General features: G+C 36.4%; 1 protein-coding gene across 2 annotated transcripts in view; it reads right to left on the minus strand.

The window, feature by feature from the left end:
- Positions 1–9765, minus strand: part of pex14 (peroxisomal biogenesis factor 14) — a 114024-nt gene extending 104259 nt beyond the window's left edge. Inside the window, exons 1-4 of one of the 2 annotated variants that reach the window (XM_049486517.1) lie at positions 9672–9765; positions 8770–8798; positions 8221–8446; positions 700–744 (exon numbers count right to left, since the gene is read on the minus strand). In XM_049486517.1, coding sequence (XP_049342474.1) covers positions 700–744; positions 8221–8256 — 81 coding nt within the window. In that variant the 5' untranslated portion in view covers positions 8257–8446; positions 8770–8798; positions 9672–9765. Of the gene's footprint in view, positions 1–699; positions 745–2357; positions 2678–8220; positions 8447–8769; positions 8799–9671 lie in introns of those variants that run through there. The other variant, XM_022676940.2, reaches the window with a different exon arrangement.
- Positions 9766–18797: the final 9032 nt, after the last annotated feature.

An 18797-nucleotide genomic window follows, 5' to 3' on the forward strand; every position in this document is an offset into this window, starting at 1 on the left:
AAAAAGGCCATTCTGTTCACACTTGCATTAAAATGTGTACGAAATCCATTTTTTGACCATTTTTTTATCGGATAACTCAAACCATGTTTGGAAGAGGCCATAAATAGACATGGGGTGTTTAGTCCTACATTCTGATGCAAACAAGTGAATCTTAATGTTATCAGATCATCATTAGAGAAATCACTGATATATATTATTTATCAGGATGATATCAGGATAAATGCAAACCTCGCAAAAAAGGTGTATATATAAAAAACTGAATTGTATTTAAAACAAATACAAATCCCATCATTCAAACCCATTTCAGGCGGTGTTCTGACACACATTTGAGCCACATATTAAAACAGTGTAAATGTATCTGAGTCTACAAGACACAATCAACAACCAAAACTTCTCCCAGTACAACTGTAACACCAGTAATAACTAACGCACAATTTTTATGAATGTACATCTTCCATCCTGCACAGAAATCAGATTTTGGGCTGACTAACTGGAGGCACATTGGGTCAAAAAGTGTAAAAATGCATGTGTTTAAAACATTAAGAAGTGACCAGGTGTAAACAACAGTGTGTAAGCGCACAAGATGGTCTATCATAATCTGAGTAAGCATGTTGAGAGCACATGTTTAGACTCTGTGTTTTTAGAGGAGTTTAGTGAGGAAGGATAGAGGTGATATTCAGAGCACGAGTATCGTCTTACCAGTGCTTCTCGTGGTGGAGCATCGTCTCGGACTGGAGATCCACTCTGCAGAGAAAAGAGAAGAGAAGGCTTGTGTTACAGCTCCACCTAGAGGTGTTTCTTACATAATACAGTGAGTTTAGCTGGACTTATTAACTAAACTGAATTCTGACTTCATTTCCTATTAGAAATATTGTTAACTGTTAGCAAACAATCTGTTCATTATACATGATCATTCTTTACATTTCTAACTACAAAGCGGGAAAATTACTTATTAATTACTCATTAATTGACCCTTTTATTACAATACAAAACAGAACAGATTAAGTGGGGAGTAATGCTATATTTATTTCTACACTGAACTCTATTTACGAGGCACGTCACAATAATTACATTATTAAGTTAAAGTACAACAAATGAGCATAACCTCAATAATGCTGACCTCAAATGTTGCCAATTCTGTTTCTATACACAAGCAGAACCCATAAATATCAATAAAGCTGATATGCTGACTTGGTTTAAAAACAACAGCAGGTGCATTTTATTAATGTTTTATTTATGTAGGATATTTTTAAGAGACGGATTGATCAGCATTTTATGGGCCAATCACCGATCGGCAGGGTCCAATCAACCATTCCAGGCAAACTTAGTAATTTTACCTAATTACAGCCATCTAAAACAAACAGCTGCCTTAAATAAACAAACATTTAAAAAAAAACAGCATACAGTGCTGTGAAAAAGTAAATGCCCACTTACAGATTTCTTTTGTTCACACAGAGTCAGGTTGGTTTGGATTTTTTTTCTTAACAAATTAAATCATAATTTAAAGTATTCTTTTTGGTTGTCCGATATTAAAATGTGTTTAAAAGAAATATCTTTATCCAGAGCTCATCTTTCTGCTTTTATATTAACTATTGATACTGTATGCTGAAGATAATGGTATTTTAGAAAAGATTTTAACGGTTTTATAGGATTTACAGGAAAAAAATACCCTATCAACTACATTAAAGCCAGTGATTGTGACACTAAAAAACAAAATTAAGATCATTATTTACAAAAAACTAAAAATTAATGCAAATGCTTTATTTATAGACACTTAATATTAGTGGGAATTTGTAAAATAAAAGTAAAGTGTATTAAGGAAATGTATTAATTTTAACATTAATCACAGTCGCACCACATGACATTTTGTAAGACCAAGGCCAACTCTTCTAAATAAAAATACACTAAAATCACTCTAAAATCTAACATTTTAATATGAGTTTGTGTTCACAACATTTTAAATTTTTGAACAATTGCAACACATACTTTTATTTTTTGTATTTTAAAATTGGCATGTGTGTGTGTGTGTGTGTGTGTGTGTTTTTAAGCATTTATTCTAATAATAACAATATTCTACTGTGACATCATCCAAGCTGTATATATAATATGCCACACATCCTCTCCCACATCCTCTCCTTTACATTACAAACACTGGGAAACCCCAGCTAAGAGTCTGACACATATAAGCTAAGCTAGCGTTACCTACAATACTGCAGAATTTATTAATTTATTTTTGCACACCTGAAAAGTTGTGATTTTTTAAATATTATTTTAGATGGCTGCTGCAGTACTGGTGGTTAAAATGTGGTGGTTAATTGTTTGTGTGGTTAGTAGTGTTTGTTAGCTCTGGTACACACTGAATGGGCTGAACGATGCACTGTCCCGAGCAGTATTATCCAGTTAGTGAGGTTAAAAGTATTTTTTCTCTTTCCTCCATGAGGAACAATAATTTGACACATTGTATATACAAATAAAAACAGCAGAAACTGCTAAACAGAAACAGCTAATCTCCACACTGACTGCTAACGAGCTGTTAGTGGCAGCAGCTGTGCTCCAGCACCAGAGTTCCATCTAGTGGTTGGACGAAGGTACTGCAGCTTTCTAAGACCAAGCTTCACCAACTGTAAGCCGCACAGTTCTGCTGCAAATCTTAACTCACCTATATGATCTGATAAGTTCTCAGGATTGGCCGATAAAATAAATACCCTGATATCTAATATATTTAAAAAAACACACACACACACATTATTTATAGGTATACGTTTGAGCAAAATGAAGAGTGTTGTTTCATTCTACAAACTACAGACATTTCCCCCAAATCAAATTTAAAATAAAAATATTGTCATTTAGAGCATTTTGCAGAAAATGAGAAATGGCAGAAATAACAACAACAAAAAAAATACATTTTGTTTTATCAATGCTTTATCAAGCACTTTGCATCTAAAGATTTGTTAAGAGACTGTTCTGATTGGATAAACAGTAAACTTTCCTTTTACTCAGATATTGTGCATTTGGAGTGTTAATACCAATACATTTGTCCTATAATTTTATTATATATTTATTTATATATATGGTCTTGCTTACAGTATAACGATAGCTCAGTGTATCATTTATTAGTTAATGAAAATAGAAAATTGTGTGTTAAAATTTGTTTTTTATTTTTTCCAAATTTGGTGTTGTAAATAAGAAATGTTTTTTTTTTTTTTTTTTTACAATTTTTGTAAATTTTTGCATCTTGTAAGAGTAGGTTGTGCAATACCATTAAACCGGGAAGAAAAAAGAATAAATATTTTTGGTGAAAAGAAAAAAGAAAAACCTTTTTTACTAAACCAAATGTGGGAAAAAAATGATTAAGTTTTACACCAATTTTTAGGTTTAGCCTCAAAAACAGTAAATTAAACAGATGAACACTGACCCAGCAAGCTAAGAAAAGCTCAGAAAAGCTTAGAAATCTAAAAACCTTTTACAGACACCATAATTACTGACACCAGTCACAAAATGTAATGTGCAAAAACACACATTTTCTAACGTCTAGTTATTGTGTAAACAGAGTCCTCCCTATTAGTGTCTTTACTAATAGTTTTAAATTAGATTTAAGCTCAGTCAATTCTTCCCACCATTATAAAAGATGAGACTAAAAGGTGGGTGACGACTGTGGAACAACAGCGGCCTGTTCAAAACTGAACACAGGAAGTAGAGACTTAGCACGCTAATGTTATTAGCTCAACAATAAAAATGGAGCAAAATTCAGTCATTGTTTCCATTGTCAGTGATCCATGCCTGTCCAAAGGGCTTAATCAGGTAATAAAATTCCAGCCACTGCCAAAAGAAAAGTACAGCAGACATCTAAATAACATCTCAGATAGTAAATCTCAGGTGAACGGATTACACTCTCTTTAATGCCCTCTCGTCATTTTACTCCGTCTCTGTGCCCATAACACAGGTCTGTACTTTACTGTCCTCTAGTTTTATACTGAATTCAGACTGAACCCATTATTATAGTTCATTCCTATTACATTCTGGATCCCTGACAGACAATATCAGAATATGGACAGGGGCCAAGGTATTGTTGGATAGGTTGCATGATTATTAAGGGTAAAGGTGAGCAGTATGGGGTAATTTTAGCTTACACATGATCAGTGTACTGCAACTGCATGCTTCATTACAATAAGCATGTCAATGTGATGCAAAATTCTCAATTTTATTTTTTTTCAATAAAAATGAGGAATCCAGTTTTACTGCTGCTGTTTACATTTTACAGTTTTTACCTTAATCACATACAGACTGTGAAGTGTAAGTAGAAGCAAAGTTATAATAGTGTGAGGTGCTGGAGTCTCGTGGACAGGGGTTTAAACAGAAGAAACCTTCAAGTGTCAAAAAATAAATAAATAAATCACAGTGAAAGCTTTAAATACCAAACAAACACTAGGTCAAAATAAGTCCTGCCAAAGTTTACAAATATGATTGATCTAGAAACCTTAAAACATTTTTTTTTCATGCAAATGAATCCTCTTACAGAGCCTGGTGATGTATCAGTGGTTTTATTTAGTGATGTAAACACAGAATCACTACTGAGTTTAAAGAGTAGATTTTGTATTTATTTATGCTAAAATCTGGATTAAATCTCATAACTAACTACTCCTTTCTTTTCTCCTACACTCACACACACAGCTACTTTGTTGTTTTACGACACCTTGTCATTACATTCAGTCTTATACAGATAAAAGGGTGCGATTAATCGTAGAATGTTGATTCCATTAATACGATTACATTTTAATAAGTCATTAAAACAAATTAAGCCTTATTGCAAAAATACTTTCAAATGTAAAGCTAAAATCACTTCCTCACATTTGCCCCGTTTTCTATTTTGCGGATCTGAAAAAATAAATTGTGATTAAAAATCATGATCTGGTTTAAACTGTGAGTTCCTTATATCTGTTAGACCACCGACTGTGACACAATGTCAGACTCAATTGTCAAAATGACAGATAAAGTTTTTTTTTTTTTTTTTTTTACATAACACTGAAGATACTTGGTCCCGTTAAACTGGATGTAGGAATAAGAGAAAATTAAAATGCATATCCTGAATGCATATTCTTTTTTCTCAGAAGGCCAATCCTGATATCACAGCCTGATTCCTCCATCAGAACAAGGTGAAAAGGACAACAGAGCTTCTACACTTTCACTCACTTGTTGGATTTCAGTCGGGAAGCTGACAATCATTCGGCACTGTAACAAAACACCAGCAGAGCCTGGAAGCTGATATTGAGCTCAAGAGCAAACAGGGGCTCAACTCCAGTACAAACCAGCAATAACAGCAATAACAGAATCTACAGTGCAGAGGTCATATATTCAGCACAAATATCAGAATTCAGGAAACACTTAATGAAAGCGCTATCAGATGTCTATGCCAACAATGAGTCAGAATTAGGTTACATAAAAAGGCTGAAGTGAACTGAAGTGAATCACATCAAATAAAAATGACCGTTTGACAGCTAAAGTCCTTTAGGGAGATTTAGCAGAATTTCAGTGGTGACGCACTGTTCTACTGTGCAGCATATATATTTTATTGAAACACAGGTGCTCTAAACCACCCAAGGCATGTCCTCCAATTTGACGTACTAAAGTTACTGCTTCATTACTCCACATGATCTCGCTCCTAAAATGAATTAGGTAAACCTTCAGTGAATACTAGTTGTCAAATTCACCAATAAACCCATAATTCCTGGTATTTGCTTGTTTAGGATGAGTATTTTATCTACATATTGTGAGATGCCCGGCGATTCCCACTCCTAGTTCTTAGACCCCTACCCTTACATATTTTTAGTTGGATCAGGTGTGCTGGAAGCAGGGAACGGACTAAATGTGCAGGACAGGGGGTTCCATGACCAGGATTGAGAAACCCTGCATTAAGCAAACACACACTTATCACACTGAGCCTCTCACAGAGTTTCCTAACACTGATAACAGCGTCCAAAGACAAACCCTTCAAACATGATCAGAGAGAAACACTGATCACTCAGGCTGAGATTCTGTACTGAGAACTAAAGGATTTAAAAAAATATTAATAAATAGCCTGTATAATAATTAAATCGCTAATATTCTTCTTTTGCTGCGGAAACACAAATGTGGGTTTTTTTTCCCAGTTAAATATTTAATTAAAATCATAATGTTTAATGCTTAGCACATGCATAAAGGTTGCATGTATTATAAAAGTTACATATTTTTGTATTGTGTATTATCACCATCTTTTATAAAACATTTAAAATATTGTTTAGCTTCTATTTAGTACTTCTGGATAAGACATTTCAGTGGCATTAACATATGTGATTATTAAGCATCAAAAGAATATCTCAAGACAAGTCTGAATTCAGGTGGTGATTTTTGGCCAGGCAATGTATATACATAGATAGCTAGTCGGACAGAAAGACAAACAGATAGATAGCTATATATTTAAATAGAAATTTACAGAAGAATAGCTAGAAAGACTCACATAGACAGATAAATAGCTATATATATATATATATATATATATATATATATATATATATATATATATATATATATATATATATATATATATATATAGAGAGAGAGAGAGAGAGAGAGAGAGAGAGAGCGAGAGAGAGACATGTATGGACAGAAATAGATGACTATCTTTACTGTCCGTGAAAGGTTTCAACCAGATTGTTGAGCATTGCTGTGAGAATTTGATTTCCTTTAGGCCAAGAGTGTTATGAAGACAAGATGTTGAGTAGATTACCACACCGCATCATCCCCAACACCCTAATGCATCCTAATTCAATCCTACTTTAAAAGTCCTATTCTTTTGATAATACAGGAACTAAAAAAACTGTGCATGTTTTTACACATTAATATCAGACATTTTAACAGATGTTTGATAGACAGACAATGGGATATAAAGACAGACAAACACAAAAAAACAATATACAAGAGAGGAACACAGACAAACAAAAATAGACAAGTACTGACAGATAGATATACAGATAAGACAGAAAGTGATAAATAGACAATATACAGATGTATACAATAAACAAACATAGAAAAACAGAAACAGAGCCAACCAAAACAGAACAGTCATGTAAAAATAGATAGGTAGATAGATAGATAGGTAGATTAAAAATGATGAATTTCTTTGATTTTACTCAATTGAAAACCTCTGGAATATAATCAAGAGGAAGATGGATGATTACAAGCCATCAAACCAAGCTGAACTGCTTGAATTTTTGCACCAGGAGTAAAGGCATAAAGTTATCCAAAAGCAGTGTGTAACACTGGTGGAGGTGAACGTACCAAGATGCATAAAAAACTGTGATTAACCAAATATTGATTTCTGAACTCTTAAAACTTTATGAATAAAGTTGTTTTCTTTGCATTATTCGAGGTCTGAAAGCTTTGCATCTTTTTTTGTTATTTTAATAAATTACAAAAAATGCTCTAAGTGATAATATTTTTATTTGGAATTTGGGAGAAACGTTGTCCGTAGTTCATAGAATGAAACGACAATGTTCATTTTACTCAAACAAATACCTATAAATAGCAAAATCAGAGAAACTGATTCTGGACCTGTATATAGACAGATAAATACAGACAAATACAGATATAAAAGAGAGAGAAAGATAAACAGATACAGATGTATACAACAAACAAAAACAGGCAAGACAGAAACAGACAGCCAACCAAAACAGAATATTGGTGTACACACGAGTATGTAGATGTAAGAGATTAAACACAGAGCTCTTTCTCTCTGTAGTGTTTAAGGCTGTGCGGTATGTGTGGTGTGTCAGTGCAGTGCTCAGGCTGAGTGTAAACATTAACACGCTGCTCTCTCTGTGGACACTGACCCGGGCTCGGCTCTGCACACATATCCGTTAGCTAGTTAGCCTGCTAGCCTTGTAGTTCCAGAGCTGAAGATTGCTGCTGGCTTTATCTACACACATATAAACTCTATAACTAAATAAACACGATATAGTTAAAGTGTTAATAAAGCCCTGGCTGGTTTATAAACGGTCTGCGGGAGGGCTGGAGCTGCCTGTGGCCTGCAGCTGTCAGAAACAGCCCGCTAGCAGCAACAGCAGCAGCAGCTGGGCTAAAACTTTTCCTCCACCAACTAACTAACCACAGATACACTAACACACACAGACCCAGCACCGCACAGCGGCCCGGCCTCACCGCCGCCAGCCCGTTTTAGCTCTTTACCTTACTGTGCTGCTCGGACTGATCCGAGGGCGCCATCCTCTCCAGCCTGCAGCTCCTGCTAGCTAACCCAGCTAACAAGTTACAGCTGAAGCGACTGAGTTTCTGCTTCGACTCACCGAGTCTGGGACAGGCTGAGTAATCGAGCCAGAGCTGCTGAGTGACTGAGGCCTAGTCACCAATCACATGGGGCTTCCACAGGTCCACTGATAAATTATAACCTACATTTCTAAACAATCAAAGACAGACAGAAACAGACATACAAAAAGTTAGTTAGAAAGACAGACAGACACACACAGACACACACACACACACACACACACACACACACACATACACACACATACACACACACATATATATAGATATATATAGATATATATATAGATAGATAGATAGATAGATTAAAATAGACTGACAGACATATAGATAGATAGATAGATAGATAGATAGATAGATAGATAGATAGATAGATAGATAGATAGATAGATAGATAAGAGTCAGACAGTCACACAGAAAGAAATGTACATACAAGTAACGTTAGATATTTACCTGATCTTTCTTGATTTCCAATCGCATGACTGGAACCAAAAATAAAAATATGAAAAAGAATTAAAATAAGCAGGACATTTCGATTCTATTTCCTATATTTTATTCTATATTCCTTCTCCTCTAAACTTCACAAATGCAATTACTGAAAAAAGATATTTACAGCTACTTTGTGTCCTTTTAGTTATTAACCAAAATGCTAGTCTTTTTCCTTTTCAAAATGTCAAAGATACTACACGTGATACACAGCACAGCACCTAATAAATATATAAACATAATAAATATATAATATTTACAGATTATTCATGTATCGTTTGTGCTAATCATAAATATAAAGACCTAAATTGATAATACATTTCTAATATTTGTCTGCTGTTGTATAGTTCTGTCCCATGGTCTCTGTCTCTAAGAAATGGGGCAAGAATCCCCGTTAGATTCATTACAGGAAACCTGTCGGTGTAACAGGACACAACATTACACACTATTTTATATTTTTACAGAATAAGCAGTTTTTTTCCACACAAATAATGTTAACAACACACAAATTATGTCCACTTTAAATATAGCTTATATATATATATATATATATATATATATATATATATATATATATATATATATATATATATTAGAATTACTAATTAGTAGTAGTATTGAGTACATGTATTGAGTTTGAGTAGGCACAGACACTGGTGCTTAAAAAACTTGACTTGACCAGAAAGAAAAAAAAACTAATTTGATGTAAAGTTATTTTTTAGGTAACCTCATATCATAGCTAGATAATATTTGTATATTGGACCTGGTTGTGGTACAGTGTTTAAATGCTAACAATGTGAACTCCAGTAAATATTAAATTGGCTTAAACTACAAGGATATTCAAAGTATAACAGTAAAGTACTCCTCACCCGTGACTCCAACACTGCAACTTTCCACCGTGCAGCACTTCTTCTTGTTTTAATAAACAGAAATGGAGGCGTCGTATAATTCTGAATAACCGCATTGCTAAATTAACTGGCGTTAGCTCCACAGGTACTCACTGCAGTAAAATGACCGGTGTTCTGTCGAGTCGTGCTTCCTTGTCAAACCGTGCTTCCCTAATGTATATTAACTGTAAAACTACAAAAAAAGAGAACAATATTCGAGCATGTTCGTAGTAGACGTATATATAATATATTGGGAAAGCATAAATCACTGTATAATGGTACAAAATACAGCCAGATATCATGATATTATCATTTTTAAATAATAATTATTGTATTTATTGTTATTCATTTCCATTTACACTTCTGTGCAATGACAGTGAGTCGAACTGTTGTTTAATGCACAAAAAAAACAGATAAAAAAAAAACGAGAAATACTTAAAAATTGCAGGTCAGCGCGCATGCGCACTGCCTTTAAGAAGCACGTATCGATGGGTAGCTTAATTTGACAGAACACCTGTTGTAGCTTTTTAAGTAGAGCCGGATGTTTTGTCGAGTTCTGCTACCCATCGACGAGTGCTTCTTATCGACACTGCGCATGCGCCGACTCAAAATTATTATTATTTTTATTTTTATGTTAATTCTGTATTTTTCGTGTTATTTGAACCTGATCTCATTCTCATTATTTGATTGAGTTTTACAAACAAGGTAATAGCGACTAATAACAATAAATAAAATAAAAAATAATATATATAAAATATATATGTGCTTTTTTTTCAAAGCGCGGCGTATATAAGGTTCGATTTATTTGTTTTTATTTAAACTGTTTCTGAGCTTTAGAGCTTCTGAGCAGCAGCAGCAGCAGCAGCAGCTTTTCACTTCCGAGAGACACTTTTACAACTGCATACCCACCACCTGATTTACACTTTAGACTGTTTAATTATCTTTATTCTGATTTAATTATTCTGTAATTGTTGTATTTTCTTTGTTGTTGTTGTTGTTGTTGTGTTTTTTGTTGTTGTTTTTATCTTCAGGTTACCGGATCAGGTGAGGGACCAACGCCCCGCGGTCGGAAATGGCCTGGTGGCTGAGGATTTCTACCCTCCTTCCACGTGAGGTCAGTAGACATTTTTCGCATTTTAGACCAAACCCATATTCATAAACTGAACTAAATAAAACTGAATAAAATTCAGAAATAAAGCTGGAGATGGATCAGCTCGAATTAAAGTGAGTATCTGTTCTGCAGGCGGAGTCTGGTGCTCCAGAGGCTTCACCTCCTCACACTCCGCCTCTTTCTGTAAGTATCTATTAAACCTTTATCAGACCCAGTAATATATTTATATATATATATATATATATATATATATATATATATATATATATATATATATATATATATATATATATAAAAATGTCAGATTTACTGATATGGACTAATTTCGATCCATCAAACTAAAACAGATTCAGTTTGTGATGTTTTATAAAGCATGATAGCACATAATTAGCACTTTTTATTTAATAATAAATAGTCTTAATAGTTCATTGCTTTGACATAAATTCTCTTTACACTGATTTACAATGGAATCAGCCATAGTAAAGCCAATATTGCCATAGGTACACACAGTGACAGTTGTCTATTATATATTGTTACATTTATATGAAACCCATACTATAAAAACTTGTATACTGTGATATTTTTGGTGTATGTTTTCGATGATGGTTGGAATTAATTTAACATATGTTTCAATTGCAGGTGGACTCCGATCTGGACTTCAGCTCCGATGACTCCAGCCTTCTGTCCACCAGTCTTCAGTCGCTGGGTGAAGTGCCAGAGCCCTGTGTGGAGCTGAGGGCCTGTATTATGCAGGTGAGGAAAAAGTGCACAATAAAAGATTAAATTGCAGTGAAGCATCACTGTCATACAGCTGCATCCAAAACCACATATCACCTAAAATACTGAAACAGTACAGCAACAAAAGTAGTGCATTAATTAGAGACGGAGATCTGTGCAGCTTTGACACACTTATTAAACCTGGCTATTAGCTGAGAAGCAAGAAAACCACCATGCAGTATAGTATATGTTTATTCAGGGTAAATCAGAACAGTGCACATGGTCTTACAGTATATTTTAGTACAGTATTTAATAAGTACATTTTGTATTGCTTGACTTTTTTCTTAAACAGTGCATAGAAGACCACCTCCCCAGCACCATGGAGCCTCCCTCTCCTCCACATCCCAGGCCAGTTCAGGGAGTCATTGTGTCTGTTGCAGAGGCAGTGCCCTCTCACAGGCTGGACTCCTCTGAACCAGTGCCTGGCATCATGGCTGAGCCAGCTGCACAGGTATTTGGAGTTTGCAGTCAGTCCTACATCATCTCTGTCTTTACCTCATCATCTTCAAATTGAACAGCTGTGCTTCTTTAGAAACCCATTAATTTTTTCCTCTCGGTTTCTTGTAGGTTGTGGCTGGCTTGGACCATGATGTGGAGGAGGACGGTCGTAGGCAGGATGGTATCGGAGAGGAGGAGATTCTGGAGCCTGCTCCCAGTCTACAGGTCAGAGTTCAGTGTTATTTAAAGCAGCATACACCTTTAAAACGAATGAGTATCCTCTTTAAACAGCATTTTTTTAAGGGTTAACCATCTCTTCACTGCTGTAACACTGTGAATGTCCACACAGATTGACTAATGAAGGATTTTTTTTCTTCCCTTGTTTATCTTCTCAGTCGGCAGAGCCACCCCAGCAGGACACCGGACACCTCTCACCGACCCTCCACACTCGGGGCAGGTCCCAGAAACAGCGCAGCACCACATTTAACCTGTGTAGCTTGCTTTGTTGTTTCAGGTCTCGTCGCCGAGTCGGGGTGCTGGTTGGGGAGGCAGACCACAGGCTGGACCTTCAGGAGACTGAGCCAGTGCCTGCTGCACAGGTAAGAGTTAAAGGAATAAATCCTGCTGTACAGCAGCTATAGAGGAATATCTGCAGTATGTAGAAGCTTCTCTAGATATTTCAAGTATGTATCATGTACTATCTGTCATTTAGTAATAATCATCCTATTTCATGGTATAATCTAGTCCTGCACTAGAGTTTTATTCAGTATTTAGTTTTTTTTAAGTGTTCAGTAAATATTGAAAATTTTCTATAGTAAAATTATTAGTGAAGTCTCTTTTTTACCACTCTGTCTTTAAATGAAAAGTTAAGGTCAGATGTTCAGCATAAAACAGTAAACCTCAGGATCAAGAAGAATAATGCAGATATAGGGAATATTGTATTTGTGCATTAGTAGAATATTATAGCAATTGTGCTGTTTTGTTCTATTGTCTATTAATGTGTATTAAATGTTCTTGTCAATAGTTTTTACACCGTGTCTTATTTTATTTTGTTTTCTTGTGTCATTTTTCCTTGCAGGGAGGATGGCTACAGCGCTTCCTGCGTCGCTTTAGGAGGACAGCCAGGAAGCGGTGAAAAGGCTGCCCATATAACATCTGGGAGCAGAGCTTCTTTTTACACACATACATACACATACATACACACATAGATACATACAAACAGGCATACATAAATACATAGATACATACATACATATATAGGTGAAGACGTAGGAAGGTAGTTAGGTCAAGGGGTGGGTAGGTAGGTAAACGGGTAGGTAGACAGTTAAAGAGGTAGGTAGGTAGGTAGGTAGGTAAAGGGGTTGGGTAGTTAGGTAAAAGGATAGGTATGTAGTTAAAGAGGTAGGTAGGTAAAGAGATTGGTAGTTAGGTAAACAGGTAGGAAGGTAGTTAAAGAGGTAGGTAGGTAGTTAAAGGAGTAGGTAGTTGATGGGGGTTGTAGTTTGGTAAAAAGGTAGGTAGGTACTTAAATAGGTAGGTAGGTAATAGGGCTGGTAGTTAATTAAACAGGTAGGAAGGTAGTTAAATAGGTAGGTAGGTAGGTAGGTAGGTAGGTAATGGGGTTGGTAGTTAGGTAAACAGGTAGGAAGGTAGTTAAAGAGGTAGGTAGGTAGGTAATGGGGTTGGTAGTTAGGTAAAAAAGTAGGTAGGTAGTTAAATAGGTAGGTATGTAATAGGGTGGGTAGTTAGGTAAAGAGGTAGGTAGGTAGTTAAATAGGTAGGTAGGTAATGGGGTTGGTAGTTAGGTAAAAAGGTAGGTAGTTAAATAGGTAGGTAGGTAATGGGGTTGGTAGTTAGGTAAAAAGGTAGGTAGTTAATGGGTTTGGTAGTTAGGTAAAAAGGTAGGTAGGTAGTTAAAAATGTAGGTAAAACGGTAGGTAGGTACTTAAATAGGTAGGTAGGAAATGGGGTTGGTAGTTAGGTAGAAATGTAGGTAAGTAGTTAAATAGGTAGGTAATGCTGTTGGTAGTTAATTAAACATGTAGGAAGATAGTTAAAGAGGGAGGGAGGTAGGTAATGGGGTTGGTAGTTAGGTAAACAGGTAGGAAGGTAGTTAAATAGCTAGGTAGGTAGGTAGGTAATGGGGTTGGTAGTTAGGTAAACAGGTGGGAAGGTAGTTAAATAAGTAGGTAGGTAATGGGGTTGGTAGTTAGGTAAAAAGGTAGGTAGTTAAATAGGTAGGTAGGTAATGGGTTTGGTAGTTAGGTAAAAAAAAGTAGGTAGGTAGTTAAATAGGTAGGTAGGTAATGGGGTTGGTAGTTAGGTATACAGGTAGGAAGGTAGTTAAAGAGGAAGGTAGGTAATGGGTTTGGTAGTTAGGTAAAAAGGTAGGTAGGTAGTTAAAATGTAGGTAAAGAGGTAGGTAGGTAATGGGGTAGGTAGTTAGGTAAAAAGGTCGGTAGGTAGGTAGTTAAATAGGTTAAAGAGGTAGGTAAAGAGATAGGTAGGTAGGTAGGTAGGTAGGTAATGGGGTTGGTAGTTTGGCAAAAAGGTAGGTAGTTAAATAGGAAGGTAGGTAATGGGGTTGGTAGATTGGTATTTAGGTAAGTAGGTAGTTAAATAGATAGGTAGGTTATGGGGTTGGTAGTTGGGTAAACAGGTAGGAAGGTAGTTAAAGAGGGGGGGAGGTAGGTAAGCAGATAATGGGGTTGGTAGTTAGGTAAACAGGTAGGAAGGTAGTTAAATAGGTAAAGAGGTAGGTAGGTAGGTAATGAGGTTGGTAGGTAGGTAGGTAGGTAATGGGGTTGGTAGTTTGGCAAAAAGGTAGGTAGTTAAATAGGAAGGTAGGTAATGGGGTTGGTAGATTGGTATTTAGGTAAGTAGGTAGTTAAATAGATAGGTAGGTTATGGGGTTGGTAGTTGGGTAAACAGGTAGGAAGGTAGTTAAAGAGGGGGGGAGGTAGGTAAGCAGATAATGGGGTTGGTAGTTAGGTAAACAGGTAGGAAGGTAGTTAAATAGGTAAAGAGGTAGGTAGGTAGGTAATGAGGTTGGTAGTTAGGTAAAAAGGTAGGTAGGTAGTTAAATAGGTGGGTAGGTAGTTAAATAGGTAGGTAGGTAGGTAATGGGGTTGGTAGTTAGGTTAAAAGGTAGGTAGGTAGTTAAATAGGTAGGTAGGTAATGGGGTTGGTAGTTAGGTAAAGAGGTAGGTAGGTAGTTAAATAGGTAGGTAGGTAATGGGGTTGGTAGATTGGTATTTAGGTAAGTAGGTAGTTAAATAGATAGGTAGGTTAAGGGGTTGGTAGTTGGGTAAACAGGTAGGAAGGTAGTTAAAGAGGGGGGGAGGTAGGTAAGCAGATAATGGGGTTGGTAGTTAGGTAAACAGGTAGGAAGGTAGTTAAATAGGTAAAGAGGTAGGTAGGTAGGTAATGGGGTTGGTAGTTAGGTAAAAAGGTAGGTAGGTAGTTAAATAGGTAGGTAGGTAGGTAATGGGGTTGGTAGTTAGGTAAAAAGGTAGGTAGGTAGTTAAATAGGTAGGTAGGTAATGGGGTTGGTAGTTAGGTAAAGAGGTAGGTAGGTAGTTAAATAGGTAGGTAGGTAATGGGGTTGGTAGTTAGGTAAAATGTAGTTAAGTAGTTAAATAGGTAGGTAGGTAATGGGGTTGGTAGCTAGGTAAACGGATAGGAAGGTAGTTAAAGAGGTAGGTAGGTAGGTAGGTAGGTAGATAATGGGGTTGGTATTTTTGGTAAAATGGTAGGTAGGTAGTTAAATAGGTAGGTAGGTAATGGGGTTGGTAGTTAGGTAAACAGGTAGGAAGGTAGTTAAAGAGGGAGGAGGGTAGGTAAAGGGGTTGGTAGTTAGGTAAACAGGTAGGGAGGTAGTTAAAGAGGTAGGTAGGTAATGGGGTTGGTAGTTAGGTAAAAAAGTAGGTAGGTAGTTAAATAGGTAGGAAGGTAATGGGGTTGGTAGTTAGGTAAAAAGGTAGGTAGTTAAATAGGTAGGTAGGTATAGGTTGGTAGTTAGGTAAACAGGTAGAAAGGTAGTTAAAGAGGTAGGTAAAGAGATAGGTAGGTAGGTAGGTAATGGGATTGGTAGTTAGGTAAAGAGGTAGGTAGGTAGTTAAATAGGTAGGTAGGTAATGGGGTTGGTAGCTAGGTAAACGGATAGGAAGGTAGTTAAAGAGGTAGGTAGGTAGGTACATAATGGGGTTGGTATTTTTGGTAAAAAGGTAGGTAAGTAGTTAAATAGGTAGGTAGGTAATGGGGTTGGTAGTTAGGTAAACAGGTAGGAAGGTAGTTAAAGAGGTAGGTAGGTAATGGGGTTGGTAGTTAGGTAAACAGGCAGGAAGGTAGTTAAAGAGGTAGGTAAAGAGGTAGGTAGGTAGGTAATGGGGTTGGTAGTTAGGTAAAAAAAAAGTAGGTCGGTAGTTAAATAGGTAGGAAGGTAATGGGGTTGGTAGTTAGGTAAAAAGGTAGGTAGTTAAATAGGTAGGTAGGTATAGGTTGGTAGTTAGGTAAACAGGTAGAAAGGTAGTTAAAGAGGTAGGTAAAGAGATAGGTAGGTAGGTAGGTAATGGGGTTGGTGGTTAGGTAAAATGTAGGTAAGTAGTTAAATAGGTAGGTAGGTAATGGGGTTGGTAGCTAGGTAAACGGATAGGAAGGTAGTTAAAGAGGTAGGTAGGTAGGTACATAATGGGGTTGGTATTTTTGGTAAAAAGGTAGGTAAGTAGTTAAATAGGTAGGTAGGTAATGGGGTTGGTAGTTAGGTAAACAGGTAGGAAGGTAGTTAAAGAGGGAGGAGGGTAGGTAATGGGGTTGGTAGTTAGGTAAACAGGTAGGGAGGTAGTTAAATAGGTAGGTAATCAGGTTTGTACTTAGGTAAATAGGTAGAAAGGTAGTTAAAGAGGTAGGTAGGTAATGGGGTTGGTAGTTTGGTAAAAAGGTAGGTAGGTACTTAAATAGGTAGGTAGGTAATGGGGTTGGTAGTTAGGTAAAAAGGTAGGTAGGTAGTTAAAGAGGTAGGTAGGTAGGTAGGTAATGGGGTTGGTAGTTAGGTAAACATGTAGGAAGGTAGTTAAAGAGGTAGGTAGGTAATTGGGTTGATGGCTAGGTAAAAAGGTATGTAAGTAGTTAAATAGGTAAGTAGCTAATGGGGTTGGTAGTTAGGTAAAAAGGTAGGTAGTTAAATATGTAGGTAGGTATAGGTTGGTAGTTAGGTAAACAGGTAGAAAGGTAGTTAAAGAGGTAGGTAAAGAGATAGGTAGGTAGGTAGGTAATGGGGTTGGTGGTTAGGTAAAAAGGTAGGTAGGTAGTTAAATAGGTAGGTAGGTAATGGGATTGGTAGTTAGGTAAACAGGTAGGAAGGTAGTTAAAGAGGTAGGTAAGTAATGGGGTTGGTAGTTAGGTAAAAAGGTAGGTAGGTATTTAAATAGGTAAGTAGGTAATGGGGTTGGTAGTTAGGTGAAGAAGTAGGTAGGTAGTTAAATAGGTAGGTAGGTAATGGGGTTGATGGTTAAGTAAAAAGGTAGGTAAGTAGTTAAATAGATAGGTAGGTAATGGGGTTGGTACTTAGGTAAACAGGTAGGTAGGTAGGTATGTAGGCTGGTAGTTAAATAGGTAGGTAGGTAGGTAATATGTTAGTAGTTGGGTTAACAGGTATGTAGATTGTTAAAGAGGTAGGTAAAGAGGTAGGTAGGTAGTTAAAAATGTAGTTAGGTCATGAAGTTGGTAATTAGGAAAACAGGTAGGAAGGTAGTTAAAGAAGTAGGCAAAGAGGTAGGTAGGTAATGGGGTTGGTAGTTCAGTAAAGAGGTAGGAAAGTAGTTAAATAGGTAGGTAGGTAATGGGGTTGTAGTTAGGTAAAGAGGTTGGAAGGTAGTTAAATGGGTAGGTAGATAATGGGGTTGGTAGTTTTGGTAAAAAAGGTAGGTAGTTAAATAGGTATGTAGGTAATGGGGTTGGTAGTTAAGTAAAAAGGTAGGTAGGTAGTTAAAAATGTATGTAAAGAGGTAGGTAATTGGGTTGGTAGTTAGGTAAAATGTAGGTAGGTAGTTAAAAATGTAGGTAAAGAGGTAGGTAGGTAATGGGGTTTGTAGTTAGGTAAAAAGGTAGGTAGTTAAAAATGTAGGTAAAAAGGTAGGTAGGTAATGAGGTTGGTGGTTAGGTAAAAAGGTAGGTAGGTAGTTAAAAATGTAGGTAAAGAGGTAGGTAGGTAAGTATCAGGTTGGTAGTTAGGTAAACAGGTAGAAAGATAGTTAAAGGGGTTGGTAAAGAGGTAGGTAGGTAATGGGGTTGGTAGTTTGGTAAAAAGGTAGGTAGGTACTTAAATAGGTAGGTAGGTAATGGGGTTGGTAGTTAGGTAAAAAGGTAGGTAGGTAGTTAAAGAGGTAGGTAGGTAGGTAATGGGGTTGGTAGTTAGGTAAACATGTAGGAAGGTAGTTAAAGAGGTAGGTAGGTAATTGGGTTGATGGCTAGGTAAAAAGGTATGTAAGTAGTTAAATAGGTAAGTAGCTAATGGGGTTGGTAGTTAGGTAAAGAGATAGGAAGGTAGTTAAATATGTAGGTAGGTAATAGGGTTGTAGTTTGGTAAAAATGTAGGTAAGTAGTTAAATAGGTAGGTATGTAATGGGGTTGGTAGTTAGGTAAAAAGGTAGTTAGGTAGTTAAAGAAGTAGGTAGGTAGGTAATGGGGTTGGTAGTTAGGTAAACAGGTAGGAAGGTAGTTAAAGTGGTATGTAAAGAGGTAGGTAGGTAATGGGGTTGGTAGTTAGGTAAAAAGGTAGGTAG

The sequence above is a fragment of the Astyanax mexicanus genome, chromosome 13 (genome assembly GCF_023375975.1).
Source record: "Astyanax mexicanus isolate ESR-SI-001 chromosome 13, AstMex3_surface, whole genome shotgun sequence".
NCBI lineage: Eukaryota > Metazoa > Chordata > Actinopteri > Characiformes > Acestrorhamphidae > Astyanax > Astyanax mexicanus.